Below are 26,017 nucleotides of genomic sequence, written 5' to 3' on the forward strand. Positions count from 1 at the left end.
TTAGAACTGGTCTAAATTTTTGGACTGAAAATTTCTCCTATCAAAATGAGGTTTGGTAGCTGTTTACTATTGACCTTCCTGATGATGGTCAGTAGCCAATATAAATTGAGTTTGATTCCCCAGCCGTCATTTGCTCTTCAGTTGCCTCTTATGTAATACTGAACATATGGCTGTGTATATTTGTTGACTAATAACTAGAAATAAAGGGTCAATACTAGCTACATTACTATTAGACAGAGGGGGTTTGGGGATTTCCTCAAATGTTCCCCACTCCCATTCTCCATCCATTGTATTGTAGTTTAAATAAATTACCAAAATAATTGAAACGGGCATGATTGTTGTGGTGTTTTGACTAATAAAATATGCAGAATTTTGCAGAATTTTGCAGAATTTTAATTTTTTGGTGCAGAATTCCCCCAGGAGTAAAGCACAGAGCATTGGAAGGACAAGTTTCAGGGTTTAAACCAGTCTCTAGCTATTAGGGATTAGGATGAGATCTTCATAAGGGACAGACTAGCTCACTTCGGTCTGTTGTGGGGTTTTTTTGTACCTTCCTCGGAGGAATGTGGTTCTGGCTGTTGTCGGACAGAATACTGGATTAGTGGACCATGGGTCGGATCTGGAATGATAGTTCGTATGTTCCTAATAGCATATAGGACAGTTGAAGAATAGATCAGAATTCACCTTTAGGTGACTTTGCCTGTGAAAATAGTCCTCCTCACTAGCTGCCCAGTGGCTGTTTTAAAAATCTTTGACTTGTTGTGGCAGCCTGGTTGTGAGTCAGATTTGAAATGGCAGGCACTCAGCCACGTCGCAGCTTTCATGCATTTGAACAGTGTCTGTCAGAAAAATACATGACGTTGTTTACTTACGCACAATAAAACTGTCAGTAATTAAAACAGTCAACAGGGGCAACACAAACTGTGTTTGTGTTCAGACTAGTTTCAATGTTGACACGGATTTGGTGCTTCTAATATAAATGAATTCTGTCGTTGGAAGCACTGGCTTTCAGTGTCATACATTTGTAATCTAGATCAGTGGCTTTCAAACTTCAGGTCGCAACCCAGTACTGGGTCACGGAATGCAAGGCACTGGGTCGCCTTGCTCAGCACCCAGGGACCCTGGCAGTTGGCCAGTAAAAACTAGTAGTCCCCTACCTGTTTTGACACCGTGGTGTGCCCCGGAAGCGGCCAGCAGCAGGTCCAGCTCCTAGGCAGGGGGGCCATGGGGCTCTACGTGCTGCCCCTGCCCTGAGCATGGCTCCGGAGTCCCATTGACTGGTTTCCAGCCCATGGGAGCTGGGGGATGTGATGCCTGTGGGCAAGAGCCACGTGGAACCGCTTTGGCGCTTCCGCCTAGGAGCCGGACCTGCTGCTGTCTGGTTCCTTGGGCACAGCACCAGGAAAGACACGAAAGCTGCCTCTGCACCCCAGCTGCGCCACTCATTGCCGGAGGTAAGCCTATGCCCCAATCCCCTACCCCAGCCCTGAGCGCCGCCCCCCCCCCCCAAACCCAGAGCCCCGTCCTGCACCACAAACCCCATATCCCTGGCCCCACCCCAGAGCCTGCACCCCCAGCCCAGAGCCCTGACCCCCTCCCACACCCCAACCCCTTGTTCCCGGTCCCACCCCAGCCCTCTGCCTGAGCCGCCTCCTCACACCCCAAACCCCTCATCCCCAGCCAGAGCCCTCATCCCCCCCCCAACCCCCTACCCCAGCCTTGAGCCCCTCCCACACCCCAAACCCCTCATCCCCAGCTCTGTTGGGTCGCGGGCATCAACAATTTTCTTCAACTGGGTCACCAGAAAAAAAAGTTTGAAAACCACTGATCTAGATGAGCTAAATGTCCTGTTGATACAGATCTTAAGCCATGTGTGCAGGTCTTGATGCTTCCCTCTGTGATCTATGTCTCCACCTGAGTTGGTCGTTTGTGGGCACCTTTTGTAAGCAGGGGATATTTTGTGGATACTGGCTGGTTTAGAGGATTGGTGATGTGACCTAGAGCCTTTCATTTCTAGGGCATCTGTTTGAATTCAGGCCAAGTTAATAGAGATGAAGGTTACCATCATGGTGTCATTTCAACTCCCAGTTGACAGGTGTTCAAATCACAAAAAACAGTGTAGAATTGGCTCCCTTCTTGACAGTCCTGTGTAGAGAAGTGAAGTATTGAACAGGTGAGGAAACTGATCCAGCCTCTTGCCAGTTCAGGGTTGGAGCACATCGGCATGCAGGGCAGGTTACGCTTACTCTGCTGCTCTCCATGCAGTTCTGTTCTGTGGATAAACAACGGGCTTCAGTCTCCAGGGCAGTCAGTCTGCCGTGTCTCAGCAGTGATAGTGAAGTGAGAGTCTGGTATCTCATGGGCATTTATTTCTCTTGGGATCCCTACTTCAGATAATCATAACCGGTCATTTTACTTGCAGGGAGATTAGGGTAGAATCTAACATCTCTCTAAGGGGTTTGTTCTGTGTGTTGCCCATCGTCATATGTCTGAGCACCTTCCAGGTAATAGATTTACATAGTGCGGTCCATAGTGGACTTCTTAATCATTGAGTCTTCTCTCTTCTGGTGTTATAGGAAGCTCTGCTTGGGTGTATTTTTGAGGTGGGAGGTATTGGTGGCTATTGTAAGTGATATTCTGGTTATTGTAGAGAGTCCTGCAGTAGCCTAAAGGTGCCCTAACCCTGGAATGGTCTGTTTTCACTGATGTCCTTGCCCTTCTTCCCCTGCAGTACCCTGGTGTAGCCCAGAGCATCAATAGCGATGTTAGCAATCTGATGACCGTCCTGAGCATGAGCAACGTTCTCCCAGAAGGTAAAGTAACCAGCATGCTGGCTGAAGCCTCCCAGGATAGAAACATCCTGCAGGGTCCTGTGAGGCAAGGTTGGGAGGAGGAGGGATGGTTCAGACACCTACTAGTACCTCTCCTTGGTTACATAGCCACCTCCTTAACAATCAGCATCTGTGCTGGGCCTCTTTGCATCACCTCTCCCCACCACCAGTTCAGTGCTGCACCATCATAAACATAATGGGTCTTGGGCTGCTCCAGACCCATGTCTCCTCATTGTGGTTGGCACAGCTAAGATCTTAGTCATGCAGGCCTACGGTTTAGAGCCCTGCAACCTGACCCAAACTCAGTGAGACCCAACTACAAATGCCCGGTCTGGGTCAGGTGGGAAAAGAACCGGGGGTTTTTGGGTTTGGGTTGACTCCTCCTCCTGTCTGTGGGGAGGTGTCGCAGTGCGAATGCAGAGCAGCAGAAGGCGCTGGATGTCAGGAGCAGAGCATGCATCTGCTGTTGCTCTGACCTCACAAACTGGAGGCAGTGGCAGTGACTCAGATTCACAGGGGAAGGGTTGGGTTGGATTGAAAAACGACTCAACCTGGTCGAGTCCGTGGCGTGGCTAAAAACTAGGTCTGAGCAGACCTCTAGGATAGTGACCCCAAAACAAAAAGACTGAGCTGACCTTTACGTCACTTTCCTCCAGCATCCTAAACTGATTGTGAGTGGGAACAAACTCTTCATTTAAGGGGGTGACCTTCCTAGGTCCCTTATGCCAAAAACAGGCCCTGTGGAGCCCTTCGGAAACCTAGTGCTCCCACAATCAGAGCCTTAGCCAAAGAGGCAGATCATGTAAAAGAGAACGTTCCATCGAGCTCTTTCTGGGTGGGCCATGGCATGTGATACTCGTAGTCTTTGGACACAGATTTTTCATTCTCCAGAGAAACTGCTGATCTAGACTAGGAGCAGCAGCACCTGGGAGGAGGACTCCATGTGGAAATGCTGCGCGCTCCAGAAGAGAGCGCTGCATGCCCATGTGCAACAGGCATGAGTCATTTCACTAGCATAAGCACAGGGAACTCTCTCTCTCTGCCCAGCTTTCCTGGTGTGGAGTCTGTGCCTAATGGGTGTGTGTTGCCATTAATGCTTTGATAATCAAATACCTATTTGGCTGGGGAGCCCCATGTAGAAACCGTCCCGTGGAGGGGCGGGGGTGTCTGGGTCAGGGGTGGGATGTGTGCTCAATAGGGAGTGTACAAGGCCACCCCTTTCTCTGCCTGTTTGTGCAGAGGGGACCTACTGGGACTCTTGCCTGGCTTGAGCAGTGCCTGAGAGAACTTGCTTCTGGTGACTTCCTGCACCGGTGTGTGCGCAGCGTGGACGTTGGCTTATGGAGTGTCTCTTTAATGCCTATTATTTGCCATCACAAATTCCAGTGTTCAGCAAAATCCATTCTCTTCTTCGTGTCCTACAACTGTACTCATTCCCCGCTCTCTCCAGCTATGGAGGTGAAGATGGCAGGGAAGAAAACAACCATGGTCAGACCCTTCCCCTGACCTGAAATACAAATGTGTAATCCCTGACAAGGGCATATGTATTTCTTCCCACACCCCCACCGTTGCAGTAGTTGAAGAGTTGGGTGGGATTCTGTACATGCTGCCACTAAGTGTATTGGAAAGGGTTGCTGCTGAGTGAGAGGAATTATCCCATCTGGCACCTGGGGAATGGGGTCCTGCATATGTGGCCCCCAGGACAATCCCAGCCCTCGCTGGCCTGGTGAACACAAGTTGCTTTTTCGGATCAGAGACTGAGGAATGAGAGTGAACCAAACTTGGTCACTGTGATTAAGCATGGAATCAGAAATGTGAGCCACCTGGGGAGGCTGCATTGCCTTGGCTCCAAGCTGTTTGCCTTGCAAGTTCTCTTCTCCGCCAGCGGCTTGCTCCTTATTGAACCACTAAGCATTTCCTATGCCTGATACTGCCTAAAGATCTTCTTCCTTCTGCAATTCTGTTTCTAGGTCTGTTTCATGAGCACATGATTGAAGTTTTGAGCAGAGAATTGGCCATGGAGTGTGATTACAAGAGAGAAGCTGCCTGTGCTAAGAAATTCAAGTGCGTTCACAGTGGTGCCCTCTGACGCTTCTCCCCTGGGTGCATGATATTGGGAGGAGGGGCCCCATTATTTAACTCCTGGTGCTAGGGCTTCTGCAGTGGCCTTGACTCCCAGAAGTTCTTGGGTATGCATGCCCCGGGGGCAGGAGATGCGTGGGCATGGGGGGGGAAAGGGTAGTTCTTTAAAACTGCAGGTGTGTAAAATGCTCCCAGTCACCCCCAGTGTAGCTCCCTGCTTTTGGAACTGGTTTTGTTGGTTGGACACCTAGTGGTGCCCAGCTAGGAGTAAGGCAGAGCAGCTGCTGCTCTCTCTGATGCAGGGCACAATTGGTGAAACTGCCTGTTTGGCCCCTGGGGAGGGGTCCTGCCAGCTGCTGAGGCAGGACTGAATTGCTTTTTTTTTTGCCTGCTGGGCACTCTTGGCCTGGTGGTAGAAACCCGCTCGTATTCATTGACACTGTAAATGCCTCCCTTCAGACTTCTCAGCCCATTCAGGTGATTGATGCTAAGAGCACAGCTCTGCTTCCCTTGTCTCCACCTGCCCTGCTGTGGAGTGCACTCACTGTGAGTGCAGCCTGGCTGTTTTATGTGGGGGAGAGATGGGAGACAAGCTCCTCTTCCCCTTGGTCCCCTGCTTTGTCCCTGGGCATAGCTGCTGGCTGGCCCTGCCATGTACGCTGCGCTTGCCAAGGGGGCCCTCTGGGCTCCTTGGGGCAGGAGTAGCTAAGGTTAGAAAGCTTGTGCCCTCATGACAATGTCATCTGGTTCTTTTCAAAAATTGCCCCTGCGTTCCCTGCTCTCTTTAGTCCCTGCGCCTACTTGGTACCCCTGCAGGGGGGTGCCCTCTCCAGGCACCCTGCTGTGCTACACATGTGCTCTCCTGTTGTGGGGGAAGTTCCTAGTAGCAAGACACTTCCATCCCCAGTGGCAGCAGGTGTCACCCTTACTGCCTTCACTGCCAGCCTTGCTTCTGCATGCAGTCTGAACTCTCCCAGGCAGAGGAAAGGGAACTTGGTGGGTCCCCCATTTCCAGGGAACTCTGAGCATTTCTAGTAACCACAGTCCTGGCTGGGATTAGATGGAGTATCCCTTCAGAGCCATCAGTGGCTTGAACCAGGTGGAGTAGTTTCTGCTGCTGAATGTGAGGGATTCCTCTCTCCCTATCCCACATTGCAGGAGCTGGGGACCCCAGGCGGTGCCAGTGCAGGGCATTTGGGTGACCTCTAGGCAGCTGGTCTCTGCTTGTAAGGAGATTTTGTATTTGCAACACTGCAGAAGTGACTGCCTCCTTGGGATCTCCTAACCCTTTCCTTGCTGCCCCCAGGGAGCTGTTGAAGGATCACCCTTTCTTTTACGTGCCTGATGTAGTGGATGAGCTGTGCAGCCAGCATGTCCTGACCACAGATCTGGTGTCTGGGTTCCCGCTGGACCAAGCAGAAGGATTGAGCCAGGAAATCCGGAATGAGGTATTACCCCAGCACCGCTGTGTCTGGGTGCAGTGAGGGAGCCGTGTTTGCTTGGTCACTGTCTTGGAGCCTTTGTTTGTGACAGTGACTTGATCACTACAGATTGCAAGGTGGAGGGAGAACTGCTAGGGCAGGGGAACACTGATGACTCTTTTTGTGGTCTTTTGAGAGAGGCAGCTCTGGATTATAATTGTTGGGCTTTTATGGATTGTAACGGTGATTCTGGCAATTTCTGTGATTGAGTTTAGACCTTGTCAACATGCGTTATTACAGAGAATGGTCATTCTCTCTGGGCTGGGGGGAGTAAATGGCAGTGGAGCCTTGATTGTCCAAGGAGATGTCTGTGAGCATGTCCTGGCCCCCCAGCTCTTTCAGACTTTCTGTTGTGCTGTGTATCACTATACAGTTGAAGCAGCATGCTGCATTGCTACCCTAATGAGAGGCAGCCCCTCTTCTCTACTTCTCAAGGGATGGATCTGACCTTGGGAGAGATTCCCAGCTTGTTGAGAGGGACTCTTTGCTTGCAGTTGCTGTCTTGAAACAAGAGCACAGAAATGTGTCTCTTCCCATTGCATTAGCAGTCAAATATAGCTTCCCCTGCTGGATTGGCTTGTGTAGCACAAGGGTATTGGAAAAGTACCTCTCAGTAAACAAGCAGAAGGGAGGGATGTGAAGGCATCAGTGCTGAATATAGCAAGGGATGGAGAGTTACAGCAGGGCAGGCAGCTCTGGCTGTTGCTCAGTTAGCAGAAATAACTGCCCTGGTATTTGGATTGAGTTGTTTATGGGCTGGTGTGAGCTATCAGCTGTTGGCAGGTCACTGAGGAAGTGCACAGAGTATGTTCCTATAGATAAACAGATCCCAGCAACACACTGTACTTGGAGCTGTGCCAGATCCAGTTGCCTATGACCTCTGGGCTGTTTGGTTGTTCTTCAACTTGTCATTCGTGATAATGTGGCTGCTTGCGTGTTTGGTGATGGTTTTTTAATAGCCCACCTGACAACAAAGCATTTCCCACTTACAAAGGGAGATGATGTGGGGTCTGTCCCTTACTCTGCACAGTGTCCAAGTGGCTGACTTAGTGACTCTCTAGCCCATGTCCTTCTGGCCCAAATGTGACTGACTTGCACCAGTTTTTGCTCGTGTTCAGTGTTACATTATTACTCTTGGATGGGGTGTTTAAAACCAGTTGCCTTCTATCCAACACTGGACAATAGCTGGGTGGAAGCTAAAGATTTTCAGAATAAGCAGGCAGTGACCCTGCCATTGGGACTAGGGGCAGTTCTCTGTTAAACAGGCTCTGACACAATTGCCTCTTTATAAAAGAATCCTGTAGCATTTGAGAGCGAGACCCTTTCTATAGGTGTTTTTGAGCAATTGTATAGAAAACTCTATATTGCAGCGTTCTATGTAAGGTTCATAACGCTGATCGATAGTCTTGTTCTCTATTACTTCCTTAGGGTTTTTAAGGATAACTTCCTTAGAGCCCTGTTACATTTCTATAGAACTTCATTGATTTCATCCTGACTAAGCTCTACAGGATTCTTTCACAAGGGTGAACTATAATTGCTGCTCCACAGGCCTTCCCAGTCTCTGCACTGTTGGATCTCCTTGCATTGTGAAGAGCTCCCCTTACTGCCCTGGCGACACCAGGGAGAGACTTACTGTGAGAGACCATACATCCTGTAAAAGCTGGGCAGGCCAGCAGAACTGAGAGACTGTGTATTCAAGTACCTGCAGTGATGCGCGCACTCTCTCTCTCTCTGGTGCCCCCCTTCTGTTTGATGCCCCCTGGAGGCTGCTGTCTGCAACTACCACTTAGCAAACTTCCTTCTAATCAGCAAAGAAAGCATGGTAGATATTGTGTGTGCTGTGTCTTGAGCAAGAGGAGTGTATCTCACCACATGGGGATTGGCAGGGGGCTGATGCTAACCTCCAGTTAGCCAGCAAGTCCATGTCTTACAGTTGGCACTAGTGTAGAATTTGCATCGAGGTTCTCTGACTCCAGCAGTTAGCAAGGGATCACCACACCTGTGGAAAACGAGGCCTTCCTTTCATTGTCTCCTGTGGAGCTGTTGTGACTGGGAGCAGTTAGGTGGGGGATAAATGCTCATGCTGAATTTTCCATAACTCTATTAAAAGCTTCACTTTCTAGGAAAAAACAGGGGCCTAAGTAGACAACAGGGGCCTAGTCATATGTTGGGCATGTATGTGTGCACATGCCGCCTTTGGCTCTGAAAGCACAGTCATCAGCATTTGAGGGAGATGAGAAATTGCCATGAGGAGTGAGCAGTAACGGGGCCTCTATTGTCTTGTCAGCTGTCCAGCTAGACAAGTGCTAGTGTTAAATGAGACATGTAGCATGTGGTTCTGCAGCAGCTTCCTGCACAGAACTCCCACTGGTGGCTTGAGGTCAGTGGGTGTTCTGTGCCTGGGGGAGAATAGGCCAGATGTATCTCAGCACCAGGAGAGACAGTGGTACCACACTGTTCCTCCCTCAGCACCTGGCCAGCATGCTGTTGTAGTTCCTGTGCGCTTAAATCTGGGGTGGGTGGTGTGTCTGACACTTGGATAGCTGTGACTTGCTGCTTTCCTCACCCATTTTCTCTCTCCCTCATTGTGCTTCCAAAGATCTGCTCCAACATCCTGATTCTGTGCCTGCGGGAGCTGTTTGAGTTCAGGTTCATGCAGACTGATCCGAACTGGTCTAACTTCTTCTATGACCCACAGCTGCACAAGGTAAGCCCAGCAACCAGCTGGTCCTATACTAGGTAGGAATTTTTGTTTGACGGTCTCCCACCCCCAAAGCTAAATAGTCTCTTATTGCGCCTCTTTTATAGAACCTTCTATTTCAGACCCAAGGTAGGCAGGGGCTGTGGGTTATCTATCAAAGAGGGGTGTGAGGTCTTCACAACACTGCAGTCTGTTGGGAGAACAAGTAGGCTTATTTCAGTGACCTCCAGAGAGCAGAGCCCCTGGCCTTTGGGTATATTGTGTGAACAATGTTGTACCATGCTCCTCAGCAGCAATATGCTTATGCTGGAGTCTGCGGCTTTCTAGTGGGAGGAGGGAGTAAGATCTTACATACCCCAGTTCCATTGACCACTGTCTCCTGAAAGTGAAACTTCCAGTCACAGTAGGCAGAGATGCCAGCAGAGCTAGCTGTCTTGCCAGCACCCTCAGAAGACCTTTGCATGGGCAGGGCACCAGCTTTTACATGTCCTCCAGCTTCACTACAAACAAGGAAGCATAACGGGAAATATCAACGGATGTCTCATTTTGCTTCCTCAAAGGGCTGAGAATGAACATTGCTGCTATCCAGCCACGCTGATGGAATCGGCCTCTTTCTTCATTCCTCATCAGCTGATGGTGGGGGGAGAATGGGTCCCTTTTACCCTGGCTGCCCACCCGCTCTGCCCTGTATCCAAGACCAGTCTCCTAAGACCCAGAGTTCTGACTTTACTGAAATCTGTCCCTGAAAAATCTCAGCCATGCGTATTCTCTACCATAAGGACAGTTAAGATATTATTGAGTAAGGGACACCTCAGTCAAATGCTTGCCATTTGTGCTATGCTAAACATATTGATGTCTAGTGAGGTGATCCTATATGGTCAGAATTTCTTTCCTCGTGCTCCAGGGGTCTGGTTGCTGCATATATTTGTGCCCTTGTCAGGTAGGTTTGGAAATGGCATTGGTCCTAGGGGCTGTCTAGGAAATCTTGGACTGGCTGAATTCCGCGTTTGTAAATGCTTGAAGCAAGGTTCTTTGCTGATGTGCTCCAGAGCAGAACCTATTAGTGTGGGAGCTACAAACACATCAGATATCATAGGTGGTGACTCCTCTGCTGTCTGAGCATATGTATGTGCCTAGGAATGACTCTCTAATGTGCCAGATGCTATGAAGTATGTTACTGGGTTTAATGTTGCCAGTCCTAACCAGTAAGGAGGGAGTTAAGTGGAAATTCAGATGCTTTGGAAGGATCTCCAGCCCCATGTGACTTGTGACAATTGAGCTAAATGAAACCACTGCCGTAGGCTTCCCACGCCTGGCTGCGCTCTTTTGCAGTGGTTTCTACTGTAATGCAGAAGGGTTTATCCATATTCAGGTGGCCCTGCTGGACTTCGGCGCAACTCGTGGGTTTGACGTGGACTTCACTGACCTCTACATTGAGGTGAGGACTCCAGCTGCACACGCAGCCTTGCTATGCTAGGGAGAACAGTGCCACTTGCACAGCCCTGCTTAACTCAAGGCTCTGTCGGGTCTCAAGATCTTGCATGTTTGAGGCGCACTTCTGTTTGCAGCTGAATCTGCTCCCGGGAGGAAACCCGGCCTGGGGCACGTTGAAGGAGATCATGCCACAGCTTTGCCCCCTTCTCCTAGATTCCCCTGTATCCCTCACAAACCTGCCGCTATCCCAGTTATCCTGTTGTAAGTTTACATCACAAACAAGGAGACCTGAGGCTGCTGCTCTATAAAGGTCCAACTCCTGCCCTGGGTTTCCCCTGTGTAACTCCACCTTGAGAGTGGAATATGGCCCCACATGTCTCAGTGAGGAAATAACACCTCCCCCATCCCTATTACTTTGTGCTCCCTCCACTCTTAGTCTCGTCTCTCCCCAGCTTGGGGCACGGGGAACTTACAATTGGCTACTGCAGACTAGAGTGGCTGCAGTGGAGCTGCTGTCATGCTGTGTAATAGTTATGTGATAAGGACTTGGCTGCCACAGTGACTTCTTTCCTGAAGTTCCAGGCTCTTTCATTGACTCGACATGTACAAACCCTACTGCAGCAAATTGAAATATTGCTCTCTGAGCAGTAGTGCTTATCTTAACAGATGTGGTACCTTTCTGCCTGCTGGGAATTCAGCGATATGGTTGAAATGCATGGACCCTGGAGCATTTCATACTCTGCTCATCTCCTGTAACTTCAGCCTGCTTATAAATTGTATGCCAAAGCCAATTAATATCACTAAGCCATTTTAATTACATGTCCATTCCTTTATCAGAGCACTGAATTCTGTACTTCATAAAATAAGTCCAAATAACTGGGGCTTGCCGTCTCTATGAAAACTGTGGCTGCCCCAAGCAAATTTGGTTCTTGAGTTCCACAGGAAGCAGGGCCACTTGTTTTGTGGGCCACTGAGTCCAGTCCTGCTAGGAAAGGCTTTTTTGCAGCAAATGCGTTTATGCAACTAATTCTGAAACTGGTCATTTTCCAGATTGGTGCCATGCAATCCGCAAAGCAGTTGGGGAAGGGGCAAGGAAGAGTGTGAACCTAATCAGGCTGCTTGATAGCATATGCTGCTGCAATTGCTTAGTAGCGTAAAGGTGTGTTGGATGCAAGATTCCTGTCTCCTTGTTGATGGTGTTCTTCCTATTCAGGTAATAAAGGCGGCTGCAGATCAGGACAGAGAGACAGTTTTGAGGAAGTCGATAGAAATGAAATTCCTTACTGGTTATGAAGTCAAGGTATGGAATGGAATCCTCCCCGTTATTGCTGACCAGCTGCAGAGCTCTTTAAGTGCCTTGGGTCTGATGTTCTGTGGATCCTGTAATAGGGAGAAGCTAGCAACAATCCATGACAGCTGCACTCTTGGGATTGGCAGTGGGAAGGAAAGGATACAGGATTTCTGTGACACAGCTAAGTCAGCCTCTCTTCAGATCGAGCTAGAAATTAGAAAAACTACAGCACTGGCTGTAGCCAGGATGTATTTTATCCAAGCTTCTCCCTTCACTTCCTTTGCTGCAGCAAAGCCACCTTGGGGTTTTATATCTGTGCAGCACGGGCTTTGATGAGAGCCCTACACACATGCCCAAAGGCAGAATAAGAATCTGTATCCCTTTCCCTAGGGCATGAATGCACCTGTAAATAGTGTCCTTAGTGCACAACTCTGCATTCCTCCTGGTTACTCCCTCCCATTATCCCAGCTGAATCCTCCATGTTGCACAGTCTTTTGTGTTCTTGTAACTCAATGGCCCAAGGTCTCCTGTGAGACATCTGTAAGTGAGCCACTCTAGAGTTTCTCCGGGTCTCTGGGCTGGAGACTGGACTTTACCTCGGGCAGGGCACCACCTTTCCCTTGCCTACTGCTGAGCGTTAGCCCCTTGGTCTTTGACTCTTTTCCTGCATACGTTAAAAGCAGCTGGTACTGGAGTCATCCCTGCGTGTTATTGACTCCTCTTTGTTTTTGGGCAGGAGATGGAAAATGCCCACTTAGAAGCTGTTCTCATCCTGGGAGAGGCTTTTGCGTCTGAGGAGCCATTTGACTTCGGCACCCAGAGCACCACAGAAAAGATCCATGGTTTGATCCCTGTCATGCTGAAGCATCGGCTTGTCCCTCCGCCAGAGGAGACCTACTCTCTCCACCGGAAGATGGGGGGCTCTTTCCTCATATGCTCCAAACTGAAGGCCAAAATCGCCTGCAAAAACATGTTCCAGGAGGCCTATAGCAAATACTGGAGCAAGAGGGCCAAGGAGCAGGAGCAGTAGTGAAGATGAACTAATAAGTGTCTCATTCTTAAGGCCCAATCATACTGTATCTAGCAAAGAGCAATGTAGTTTGTCACATCCCCACATTCTCATCTTGAGATGTAGCAGCCTGTGTGCTGGAAGTTCAATGTTTGTTTCACAAGGACAAAGTCTTTCCTTAACACAGCGTCTGTCCTAGACTCTGCCATTAGACTCCCATGGCTTACAGGAATTGTCCTCCTGAGGTGGTGGGGCTTAGTTCGCTGTGTTCTTCCACACTGTTCAAAGCACCAACCAGCTATCTCTAGTGCATTTTTAACATTGATGGTGACTGCATACTGTGGTTGGGTTTTTATAATGTGTTGGGCAGGGTTGAGAGGAGAGTTAGAGAGAACAAAACCAGGTCTAGTTTATATTGAAACCTGTTTATAATTCTCTGAAAATCATTAAAAAAAACAAAAACCACACAACTCCTCCTCCACCCCTTTCTTTTTGCTAAGGTGGAATTTGAATGGTTTTCATACTGTGAATTATAGAATAACATACCTGGTAACCTAGAACAGACCCCTGTTTTGTAAGATGAATGGTGGCCTTCAGAGAAGCCTGGATTTTACTGACAGGGATATCATGTAAGATGTGTACACATAGGATGAAATTTTATGCCTTCTGCCTCCCTTTCTGTCTTCGGCTTGCAAGCTAAAACTATCTGATGCAGGGGGTGCCAAAACTTATATTTAAACATATCCATAGAGAACTCCTGCTCAGAAAGTCAGTCAGTTGTTTTTTTAATTTTGAGTTGAATGTATAAGCAAAGGAGCTGTGCATAAGCACAAATAGTGGGAATCTTCCCTAGCTGGTATGTATCAGCTCCCCTGATGGCCAAAGCCCTGACACTTCTTGGCTTGTTAGAGTCCCAGCAAAGAAACTAGTCTCTTTGCCTTCCTGTGCCCTCCAATGCAGAGTTTGAGGGAAGGGGGAAACGTTCTCTGGGATTCTCTTATGGGCATTTCAAGCTTTTGCTGAAATGTGTATTACATGTTTATAGCCAAACGCACAGTTTTAAAGAATTGGAGTCAGACTAGCAAACTTAACTTGTTAGGGTTTTGTACAATTCTTGTATCTGTATGACTTACTGATTTCAATAAAAAAGTGCTTGTGCAGAGGGCTTCTGCCTGCAGTTATTCCATCTCCTCTGCTTCCCATGACCAGGGTAAAAGAATAGCAAGTGGTAATATGCAAGCAGATAGACTCTTTTACAGTATGAATAGAAGAAACTGGGCTTGAAGGAGAAGGGTCAGAGAACCTCTTCCAGTATTTCTTCCATTCTTTCTTGGAAGGGAAATGTCATTTTGCAAAAGAATCACTTCCATCAGTGCCTATTTCAGTCTCCATGGCCTGGGAATAGATTTGAATGTCACTTTATTACGAGCCTCTTGGAGTGGACATATTCCATCCTTCCTCCCCAAACACACGGAGGAAAAACTTTCCCTTGCATTAATGCTTTCATTAAAGCCAGTGGTGCAGTTCTACTGTGTCTGGATGGTACTGGGGGCTGAAAGGGAATTACTTCCCAGCAGCATCAAATGGAGTAGGCTCAACAGCTGTCAGCTCATTGGTCTGCCCAGGATGGGAAAAGGCCGTGCGTAAATGTGTATTTTAGACTTTTAAAACAACAAGGAGTCTGGTGGCACCTTACAGACTAACAGATTTATTTGGGCATAAGCTTTCGTGGGTAAAAACCTCACATCTGAAGAAGTGAAGTTTTTACCCACAAAAGCTTATGCCCAAATAAATCTGTTAGTCTGTAAGGTGCCACCAGACTCCTTGTTTTTGTAGATACAGACTAACACGGCTACCCCCTGATACTTACACTTTTAATACACTCAGCTGACTGTTAAACAGAATTTAGCATGGCTGCTAGTACTTTACAGGCACTAAACAAAGAATTCGTAAACACACAGATGGAATATGCCCAGTCCCTCAGTTTTGCACTTATCCAGCCTTCTGTAATCTGGTAAGTGTACAAAGTTGACCTCTCCTGCAGACTATAAAAAATAGTGTTGGAATTAAACTCCTATTTGTGTCTAATTTAACCTTTTTTCCAAGCGCATGGACAGAACATGGAACTTGCTTCACATGAAAGTTATAGCCTGCTTGATTTTAAAAAGTGATTAAACCAGCGAGTTTAGAGGACATCCTAGAAAAGGTGCAACTCTTATTGATTCTATTGTCTACTGGCCAGTGCAATAATCTTCCTGTACACAGGCCGACAGTGATTAGCCCCTGCACACTGATATAAACAAGACAGGCTTTTACTCTAGTTCAGTAGCATGCAGTACTTTTTCTTTCATCACTGATGGCAGCAGCCCTATGTACAGAACAGATGTTCCTACCATAGTCTTCTGTACCCCTGATCTCCAAAACTTTCTTCTTGACTATCTGAATTTACTGTGTTGCTATGCTTCTAGTTTGCCGAAGTGTCAGTTGTAGGTGGTAATGTGTGGAGAGGGGGAGAATTTTTAATTACTGAAGGCATTAAAGCTCATGGAAGTTGAGACCTGGCTCTTCTAATATCAGCGGAAGTGAAATATTTAGAAGGCTTATGTTAACATTAAAAAGTATAAAAAGCTGACAAGGAACTAGGACCAGGTGACCTTGTAGAGGAGACTGTTTAAAGCAACATGCAAGCAATACAGGAAGAACTAATGCATTCAGATTATGTAGTGAATTGGCTCAAAATCGTAACTTGGTTAAAGGTGGGTTTTTAACATATTGGTAGGTAGCATTCAGAATGGAGAGTTTGATCAGATTCTTGTACTTGTGATTGTAATTCGGGACCTATTGTCTATTACTACATGTAATGCTAGAGGTACTCACGTCTAGCTTAGAGCAAAGACAGTGTCTCCTGTGGGATACCTGGGCTAGGATAAGGTCAGTGGGTTTGTTAGAAGAGAATGCAGGATTCACCTTAAGGATAAATTCCAGTAGAAGGTGAAGCATGGCTTTGTTGGAGCACTGATGATCGGAGCTCAGGCTCTAGCCCTCCTGGCCTCATATATAGGCTCAAAGCAAGGCTCTGTAACTACTCAAGTCCCACAGCGCCATCATGGGATTATATATTTTGAGGCTGTTGTAGCACAATGCACTGGAAAACCCTCTTGACATAAGAGTGACCTAGTGTTCATGCCTCACTATCACACATTACCTTGTCTTCAAGCCCTGGCCAGAAGAAAGTCCAGGTTATTTTATACTGACTTGGAATTTGTATTGGTGCCTCTCACTGTAGTTTAACTAACAAAGGTACTCAAAATATGGGAATTAGGTCAAGGATGTGAAAGTGTCTGCTCTTGAGCAGAGTTTGCAACCTCAGAGAACCTCTTCTCCAGCAAACAGCACCTGTTTCTTTGCTATAAACTTGAAGGGTGAGATTTGCTTTCCCCTTAAAGACAGCTTTCAGGGAGAAGAGCGGAGGCCAAACCACCAAGGTCCAGCCTTGCCTGTGGCACCTGAACAGACAGGCTGGACTTCACAGATGTCACTATCAGCGCAAGCCAGAACATGGGTGTTAAGTAGCAGGGGTTCCTCAGTGCTGAAGAGCTAGCATGAAGTCCAAGCACAGTGCTGCTGCTCTTTTTGTTTTTCCATTGCCCAGTTCCCTTGAATCTGTATAGCCCTTCACCCTGCTGTAGGACACCCGCAGCTGTGGGGGAAGGGAGTAAAGCTATGAGTCTACTATAGTTTGTGCCAGGGCATTGGGAAAAAGGGGCTTTTTCAGACAGAGGGCCATTAGGCAAGAGTGAGGACTAGACAGGGCATACACGAACAAACCCACACAGGTTATGGAATGGCCCACTGGCCACAATTGTTCTGCTTAGGGTAGAACTTGACAGAGGAAGGCTGCAGGTGTCAGGGCTCTGAAATGAAATTCAATAAAGACTAGTACAAAATACTACACATAGGAAGGAAAAATTAAATGCATCGCTACAGAATGGGGAATAACTAACTAGCTGGTGGTACTGCTAAAAGGATTGGGGATTATTAAAGTGGGTAACAAATTGCACAGGAGTCACTGTGATGCGCAAAAGGCAAATATTCTAGAGTGTATTCTTAGGAATGTTGTAAGGCAGACATGGGAGATAATTGTCCCACCTACTTGGCACGGGTGAGGCCTCAGCTGAAGGATACATCCAGTGCTATTCTTTATGAAAGATGTGGACAAATTGGAGTGAGGCTAGAAGGGAACAACAACAATGATAAAAAGTTAGAAAGCCTGACCTATGAGGAAAGGTTAAAAAACTTGGGCATGTTCACTCTTGAGAAAAGAGTGAGGAGGTAAGACATCAACTATATTAAGGGCTATTATAAAGATCAATTAATCTCCATGTCCACTGAAAATAGGACAGGAAGTAATGGGCTTAATTTTCAGCAAGGGAGACTTAGTTAGCTATTAGGAAAAATGGTCTCATTACACAGGTAGTTAAGGTTGGGAATGGAGATGCTACAACCATCTTTGGAAGCTTATAAGTGGAGGTTAAGAACAGGTTGAAAACACACCTGTCAGGGATGGTCTAGGTTTATGTACTCATGCCTTAGAACAGAGTCATGAACTTGATGACTTCCTGAGTTCCCTTTCAGCCCTACAGAGGCTTTAGCCACCTCACTAATGAACTGTGTGCAGGTGATGATGTCATTTCTAGGAGACACCCAGTAGGTGCAGGTTTACTTAATCCATCCCAGAACTTTGCTGGGGGGCATAGATCAGCATGTCAGTACCTGCCCCAGGGAAGCTAATGATCCAACAAGTGGACCAAATTCAGTGATGAATCCTGGTCATGTGCCACCTCAGGTAGTGTTGTGCATGTGGACAAGGACTGGACTCTGAGGCTACTGTCAAGATGTGTTTAGTCACCAACCTCCACTAGGAACAGATTAGAGCCAACAGGCTCTTGAAAATGCTGGACTCTGAGGATTGGCCCAAGGGCATAATGCCAAGGTAACTGCATAGGGAGATGGAGTTCAGCCTCCTTGAGAAAAAGGTCAGACCTGGTAGGCTGCATGTCAAATTTGCAGCTTCAATTGAGCTGAAGACCTAGAAGGGGCAAATGCCCCATAGTACATGCAGCTCAGAAAAATAGAACCTGCTCTCCCTGTTTCCAGGAGCCGCCAATTGCCCCACTGTGACTGTGCAGGACATCTCACTGAAAAGCAAGGAAGTTGGTGACTGTTCCACTGTAATTAAACCTCTGTTTTCATCAGTAGTCAGACTGAACTAATCAAAAAACTCAGAGGAGGTGTAGCTGATGCCATTCAATATACTAAAGTGCAAGGTGGCCAAAGTTCAACAGAACTCAACTCTAGCAGTAAATGTCTAAAGGAGGCTGGTGGCAGCTGTAAAGGGAGCTTCATTTGTCAATATTTCGTAAGGGGCAGGTTTACCTGATGATTATACTCAACAGGAATACAAGATTCCTCCCCTTTTCATTCCCTCTTCCAAAAGATTAACAGAGGGAGGGGATGGGGGAAAAAAACACAAAACATCTGTATTTCTAACAGTTCCCTGTTTTTATTGCAGTACATCAAAGTAGGTTAATATTAAGTGTTACCAACATAAAATATTGGTGTCAAGTCATTTATTACATTGTTGACTATTCCACCTTAAATATTTCTGTGCAAAAGAATCTACATCGTTCTGTAGCAGAGAATCTCTTACAATGTCCCCTACCACAGTGAGGGCATAAAATAAAATAGTGAGAAGAGGCAAAAAGCAATATCTTTTCCCCACACGCACACTTGTCAGCTTTTATACTCTAAAACAAAAAGTGATTACATCTATGCCATGCAAAACTGTACAATAATATTACAATGAAAAAAATCTAAAAAATATTTTTTTTAAAAATGATATGAAACTGTCATACATAAAAAAAGCAGGTATAATTGCTCTGAAATACCAAGAGTGGTTTTATTTATGGATTTCTTCTCCATGAATGAAGTGTTTTTTTTGTTTTAAACTGTGGCTGGAAAGAAAGAACAAACAAGTAGTGGAATTGCCTCACTGCACAACAAGGTCTTGGAGATCTACAGCAGATTGGCTCTTTGGGAGCTTTTTTCTCACATAGGAATTGAGTACACAAGTCCATTTCATCTTCTAGAGCTATACTTGTGCCTACAGCTGTGGGGTGAGATTCATGTCAGCACAGAGCGTCTGGACCAGGCTCCTGTGTAGCAGGCCTGCACAAAGTCTACATACCACTAAAGCCTTAGCCTGAGAACTTAAGTGGTACATAAGCCCCCTACACAAGGGTGAATCGCAGCCTGGTGAACGTCTTTAAAATTTTCAAATTTTATGGACATGGTTGAAAGAAAAAAAAAAAGCTTCCAATAACCTAGAACTACCTGGAATTTTAGGAACTCTTGTTATCTACCATTCAGTGGTTGGGCCTGCTCTCTTTTTAGTCTAACCCATCCAAGCTTCTTGATGTACAAAACTTATATTATCAGGGTGCCCCCATTAGTCAGAAATTCTTCTGACTGCGGTGTATCATTCTGGAAGTCTGACACTTCTAGGAAGAATGTTTTGCTTAAGCCCAAGGCAGTTGTTGTAGTTAACTACATCCATCAAATACATTATCTGTGCTTTTGATTTGTATGCAGAGAACACTGCATCCCTCTGCTGTGTTGTTTCATAAACCATATATCTGAGTGCAATATGTGTTTGTAATTTTATCAGAATCAAGATTATTGCTCTTAACAGCACAAGTCAGAACTGCAAAACTGTTGAATAATAATAATCCACATTTATAACAAACAAGCCAGCCAGTAAGAGACTGAGATGGAGAGAAAAGCTGCCTAAGTGATAGAACTATATTTTAAAACTAGCAAATGCAATGGGTTTAGATGTGGTATGTGAAACAGACAAAGTGCTAAAGCTTGGTTTGGGAATTATGAAATGTGGGAAGTGTGATTTTTTGCGGGGGAGCTTAAATTGATTTCCTGCACCTTTTTTCATTCTGGAAGCTATGGTCCTCAGGGACATGCTTAAATCTATTTGGAGCCTTTCAGTGACTGAAGCAAAGGCATTTGCTTAAACAGAGTATGTCCTGATAAATGAAGAATGGTTTCAGTCTTAGCAAAAAAAAAAAAAAAAAGATATATATATATATAGTGTACACAGAACATATGCTAATATATTAGTCAAAATTCAGTGGGAGATTATACATTGCCTGGATAAATGCAACCATATATAACTGGAAACTTTAAACAATGCCTAGTAGCAAACACCAAACCTTACAAGCCAACTGCTTCTGAGATCTCAGACAAGAGTCTTACAGTTAAAATGACCAAGTTATTTTTCTTATCCCAATGAGAATTTAAAAACCACACCTGCAACAGCCATGTTTTGTAATGTGTTCACAACAACAAAAATTTCAAATGTCCTACACTTATATAGACCCATCAGAACCGATTCCTTATATAATTCCTAAAATGCTTTTTACTTTCAAATAATGTATATGGACGTTTGCTTTTCAACTGAGAAAACAACTGCTGTTTCTCCCTCTTTTTAAAAGGCATGATTTGTGTAAAATGTACAATACCAGACCAAATAGAGTCATCTTGAAAAGGACACTGCCAAGGGCAAGAGGCCAACATAAGTACTGTATTTAACAGGCTAGGCCTCACAGGATGGGGTCTCACCTTCTGGAATTAAGCTCTGTAAAGTGGCAAATCTATGCTCCATCTGAAAATGTACATTTAAACAGGTTCATATTCACCATAAGAGGAGAGTAAGCAAATGTACTGGTTTGTTTAGGGTTAGTTTAAAAGTAAGCCGTACCTTGGTTCTTTGGTTCCATTTTCAAATGGAGCAGAGATGAAGCAAAAGGAATACACAGTTTGATTCCAGATAAACTGACCCTCTCATGTGAAATTATCACACAGGTTTTTGCTAATAGCCTCAAATCTTCCCTTTAACAGGTTAACATCAAAATATGATTAACGTTTAAATACAACATACAGTAAATACAAAACTAGTCTGCAACACTTTGAAACGTGTGAGGCCTTGGTGGGCTACACCCGGAGCAGGAGGAGGATGCAATTGTAGGAAGAGAAGCCTTTGGTGCACATGGAACAATATACAACCTTTAAGAAAAAGGTGACTATGGACTTTAAATAATGCAAGTCCCTCTGACATGTCTGTGTGTGTGTCCTGGAAAGACATGAAAAGCTACCATGCTGGGAAGGGACTCAGTGTTTGCCTGTTTGGTATAGATTTTACTATTCAATGCCAAGTTTATTTGTGACAACGAAACACATGATACCAACATACCACCAATCAGGACAGGCAGGATTTTGACATGATACTTTATAGAAATTTTTGTATTCCCCCTCCTTCCCGTCCCCAAAAAACAACCAAGCAACCAACCTTTGAATGACAGGTTTATGTGTGGACAATCCACTCAATGCAGAATAAAACACAGAACTAGCACCTAGGAGACCCCTGCATGGTTACACAGTAAAGGCAATGATCTGTGTCTCATCATTGTGTTTTGGTTGTGCCTGTAAATTAACCTAATTCATCTGAACCCTACTTGAACTTACCCATAAGTTCCTTCAGTGAAGGGAACCTGGAAAATTCCCACTCATTTTAGCATCTATTAATGTGAATGAAACATGTTACACTGCTGACTGTAAGCGCTTGGAATGGTTTGATAGGAGCCATAAAAAATGCCAAATCATTGGAAAACCAGCTTTCTAAATACAAAAAGCCCTTTATATGCTTGAGCGGGGTCGTGGCATAAAGCTAGGAATGATCCCACTGAGAAGAAAAGCTCACACTGGAAAAGGGAATGGACTATCTTCCTGCTTGACAGCGGTTTGCTTTTTATCTTGCCTCCTCTTTATTCCCTTGATTTAAATGTCAGGCTCTTGGCTGAAAGACAGGCCTGCATCTTCTGCGGATCCTGTCCTCTGGTGGTGTGATTTCTGCCTGCAACCTGCATCGCTGTTGGAATCAAAGAGCAGGGTATTGTATAGAAAAAAATTGAAACCACAGTCCAAATGGCAGGTAAGGGAAATCATTAAACCTCATCAGCATGGCAGCTCTGGGCTACCAGGTGTCTTAAACTGCCACAGCCTGAACAGTATTAGGTCAGCGTCTTCAAGGTTCTTCGCTATGCCACAGCAACAACATATTCCACAGAGGCTCTTTTTGGGCTAACAGGACTCACATTTGATTGATTTAGATTGTATGCTAGTATTTGATAATCAATATAACAGCTTTCTGGTTAACATATGGCTGAGGAGGGTCAGAAGACCATTTCCTTCATCATTAAACCAGGTCAGTCACTGACCTTCTTTAGAAATGGTATCCCCTATGATTTTTTCCGCACTGTCCCATTATTATCGTAGGGTGTATGCTGTATCCAGTAGAGATCCATGAGCGCCAAAGGTGTCAAGCTGCACAACTAATGCCCGCCCCACTGGAAACCAAGACGACAACATGGTTGAATGTTGCTCTTTGTTGTAGATGGGAGAATGGTTCACTTTCAAATCAATGTTATTCTTGCAGATGACAGGCAGGGACATCTTCAAATGAGGGTTACAGCTTTAGTTCTGCTACTGACAAGAGGAATAAAGGTCACTGAACACACTGTGGGAGATTTCTCCTAAAACAGTGAAGTGTCACCCAAAGGGAACATTCCTGCTCGTGTGTGTGTGTGTGTGTGTGTATATATATATATGCCTCCAATGTGTGTGTTATTTAGCATGAAAACGGGAACACCACAAATCTTTTTAAATTAAAGGTTCTCTTAAATAGGCATCCATCTTCTTCTGCATACACGATGCTGCTTTTTCTCCTTGAATATATACATATGTATTTAATTCTTAAATTTGTGTATTTATTTAAACTCTCTACTGTAGTAAAATATGCATCGTTTTAATAAGGATTTGCTGGCGATAATCAGATTGACATTCAAACATGGTGGCTAGCTGAAAGCTTTCCTGTGCCTCTGATGGACTGATTGCTCCCACCAGGAGTGGGGTCTCTGTGCTGCTCTTGTATGGAAACAATCCATCTGATTTATTCTTTTAATTGATATTGTTCTGGTCTAGTTAAGCTACTTTTTTTTCCAAGTTGGGGTGGGGTAAATTTATCTGTAATAATGGAAGCAGCTGTAGCCACATGAAATGAAACCAGTACGAATACAAATCTATGGCATCTGTTGTTTACCAACACTCTAGGTTTGCTTGTTTGCCTCTGCTAAATCTAGGGAGGCCGAGGCAGCGCTGAATAGTGCTAGAGAAGGCAAACCTTTTATCTTCTTCTCTCCCTTCCCCTCAGATCATTTTCAGAGGGAGTGGTAAGGGTGATGAAAGTGAGAACTAGGTTGAGTGAAGGGGGAGCCATGGGGATAATAAGCCGCAGTGATGTTGGATCTGAATGCTGAAGCAGTTCATGAGTCCCAACTCACGTGGTCAGAGCTCTCCAGGGAGAGACTCTTGGTCTTGTGAGGAGAAACTGGGCTGGGAGGACTACTTAGGTTGGAACTGTTAGAAGCTGTAGAATGCCTTGGAGAATCAGAATCCTGCAGCCCAAAAAATGCAGAAGAACATCAATAAGCAACAACACAACAGGAGTAAATCAGTCAGACCAAAGGGGACATACATTTGACCAGGAGTTGGGCGGAGCTAAAGGGCTGCATACATTTCCCCCTAAGTTTTCTATCCAATAACATTCTTTGCTCAATATTTGCTTTTCTGTGCATTCGAGCGAGTTGTCTAAAGCCCAGTTCACACAAGGCATAAGTAATGATGGTGCACAGAAGACGCATCTGCCCTTGTTACAGACAAATGATTGGTCTATTGCCTCACTGAGGTTTGCAACATTGGGTTGCTTCTGCACCTCCAGCTGCTCTTGGACTCCCATATAGTAGTGGTGGCTGGAGACACTTTGTTTCACCCCTGGGTTTGGTTAAGAAGTCTCCTTTCTGATGTGGACCTTGCCACAGTTATCTGTCCCTCTGTAACTTTCAAAGTGAATGCTGATACAAAGCACTCTACATGGACTACCCTTGAGATCATGTCGAAGCTTCAGTTAGTGTAGAATGCACCTGCCCACTCTGCAGTCTGAGCTGGCACTCAGTGTTGATTTTGATCTATAAAAGCCCTGGCAACCTCAAAGCCCCCATCTCTCCCTATATAACAATGCAGAGAGTGAGATTGGCTGAGGCATTTTTGCAGCCATCTTCAGTTTTGAACCAGCAGGAGCATGTTGTTCCTTGTGAAGGGCTCCTGACACTGGAATTTTCTCTCTCTGTTAGTCTGACCTTTATGCTCATCTATTTACTCAGGATTCTGCCCGAGGAGCATGAAGGGGGGATGCAGTGAGGTGGTGGTTCGGAGGGGTTGTATTTGTACATGCTCCTGGAGACATAGTGAAAGGCATGTTTTATAAAGGGTGTAATGGATGAAACAATAATTAATTTCTCATCTCCCTTTCAATATTTTGGTGGAATGCAGATAAAACTTGTCTGAAGAGAAAAGATTTTTTTTTGACTTTTTACATATTAACTGATTAATTCTAGGCATTCAATGAACACAAAACCAAGGTGTCTTTTTTATGACTCATCTGCTTATGGCCTAAAGCTTTCTTTCTGCCAAAAGACAAAAGGAATACTGTCCCTTTTAGCTACAAAAGGTCAGTATCAAGTTTCTGTAGTTACTTTATTAAGCTACTACATTCATGAGCCTTATTGATTCCGGGGTACTGAGTAGACCACCTCAATGCATTTTCTACACATCTGCCCAGATGTTTAAAGCTGACATAGTCTGACCAAAATCCTATGTCAACAAGTCTCAAAAGACAAACAATAGAACATTTTATTTTGAACAATGATTTCTAAGCTTCCTAGGGCCTGCTCTGTTGCACCAGTGTTATTCCAGATTTACACCAGCAAAATTGAGACTAGAATTTGGACCCTATTCAGTATCCACAGTTTGCAGTTTTCTTCCCTTCGCTCTTGTTACTCACCTCTCTTTCATAGTCCCTTGTCGGCACGTCGCTGCCTTGGTCTAAACCACCAGAGGACAGTGAACCATCTGATGGCGATGCCATAGGCTGACGCTTGGCTCCATAGCTCCCTCCTGAGAATTCCCGCCGCAAAGCACTGCCGTTCTGTGCCGATGATCCTAAAAGGTGTGTGTGAATAAAACTGCATCATGGATGTGTGTGCAAGACACTAAGAAGTTGGCTGGCTGTTACTTTGTTTAGTTTTGCTTTCCTACAGAACCTCCCTCTACATAATCTTACTTCCCTGTTTTCCATGTACTCTTTTACATGGTGGATGTGCTCATGCACTGGAACACTGCAATATCTAGGCAGGATGGTAGGAGTAAAATTTAACCCTTCCACGCCAGGAGCCAAATTTCCAGTGCTGTTACATGCACAGAAGGCTCCAAGTAATTAACTCTAACAACAAAGTTAAAAAAAACCCAAAACATTGGGGTGAATGGACAATTTGCCGTTGACTTCAATGGGGGCAGGATGAAGCCCTTAAGTAGCAGTCAAGAAATCACAGTATTGAGGAATACAGTACTAATTCTGATATCGTTATAATACCATCAATACCATATATGTTTTAAGAAACAGCAAACGCCATGCGGGATTTTCAGAAGTTCTCAGCATTAATCTAATTGGTAAAACACTTCCATTGTGGGAACTTCAGTGGGAACAGAGCTGGGCCATTGCAGAGCAACTCTGAAAACCCTGCTCAACAAGCACAGCTGTAACGTTCCAGGATGGGGCAGTGTTAGGTTAGAAGGTTTCTGCACAGGGCTTGTAGCAAGACAGACACTCACTTGCTGCCAACCCGCTACTGGCGCTCATCGATCGCCCTGGTTCTGTGCGGGATTTTGTGATAGATGGGATACTGACAGAGCCACTGAACATGGTCCGACTTTCCTGAGGCCGAAGATTCTGCAGTGCAGGGAGACACAAAGAGAGAAAGGTTTGTGTTCATTAGTTCATTTACTGCTGAGTCAGCAGTGGATGCTATAGGGCGGAGGTACCAACTTCAACAAAAAAACCCAGAGCTAATTTTCTGGATACTATTTTGCAGCTAAGTGCAGAGACTGGAAGAACACACAGCATGAAAGTGAAGTTTTGAATTACATGGACATATGCAGACAACT

The 26,017-nt window shown here is 45.5% G+C and overlaps 2 protein-coding genes across 9 annotated transcripts in view; one reads left to right on the forward strand and one right to left on the reverse strand.

Moving 5' to 3' along the window:
- Window positions 1–13,989, forward strand: part of COQ8A (coenzyme Q8A) — a 77,576-nt gene extending 63,587 nt beyond the window's left edge. For 2 of the 3 annotated variants that reach the window (XM_034764718.1, XM_034764717.1), the window contains exons 9-15: window positions 2,732–2,813; window positions 4,802–4,895; window positions 6,220–6,361; window positions 8,994–9,101; window positions 10,468–10,533; window positions 11,743–11,829; window positions 12,557–12,850. In XM_034764718.1, coding sequence (XP_034620609.1) covers window positions 2,732–2,813; window positions 4,802–4,895; window positions 6,220–6,361; window positions 8,994–9,101; window positions 10,468–10,533; window positions 11,743–11,829; window positions 12,557–12,850 — 873 coding nt within the window. Of the gene's footprint in view, window positions 1–2,731; window positions 2,814–4,801; window positions 4,896–6,219; window positions 6,362–8,993; window positions 9,102–10,467; window positions 10,534–11,742; window positions 11,830–12,556 lie in introns of all 3 variants that reach the window. The other variant, XM_034764716.1, reaches the window with a different exon arrangement.
- A 4,832-nt stretch (window positions 13,990–18,821) lies between these two features.
- The window catches only part of CDC42BPA (CDC42 binding protein kinase alpha), a 337,912-nt gene continuing 330,716 nt past the window's right edge, over window positions 18,822–26,017 (reverse strand). For 4 of the 6 annotated variants that reach the window (XM_034764724.1, XM_034764720.1, XM_034764722.1 and 1 more), the window contains 3 exons: window positions 25,685–25,802; window positions 24,858–25,015; window positions 18,822–23,412 (listed from right to left, as the gene is read on the reverse strand). In XM_034764724.1, the coding sequence (XP_034620615.1) occupies window positions 23,281–23,412; window positions 24,858–25,015; window positions 25,685–25,802 (408 nt within the window). In that variant the 3' untranslated portion in view covers window positions 18,822–23,280. The remainder of the gene's footprint in view (window positions 23,413–24,857; window positions 25,016–25,684; window positions 25,803–26,017) is intronic. The other 2 variants (XM_034764721.1, XM_034764723.1) reach the window with 2 other exon arrangements.

This window comes from Trachemys scripta, chromosome 3 (genome assembly GCF_013100865.1).
Source record: "Trachemys scripta elegans isolate TJP31775 chromosome 3, CAS_Tse_1.0, whole genome shotgun sequence".
In the NCBI taxonomy this organism is placed as follows: Eukaryota; Metazoa; Chordata; order Testudines; family Emydidae; genus Trachemys; species Trachemys scripta.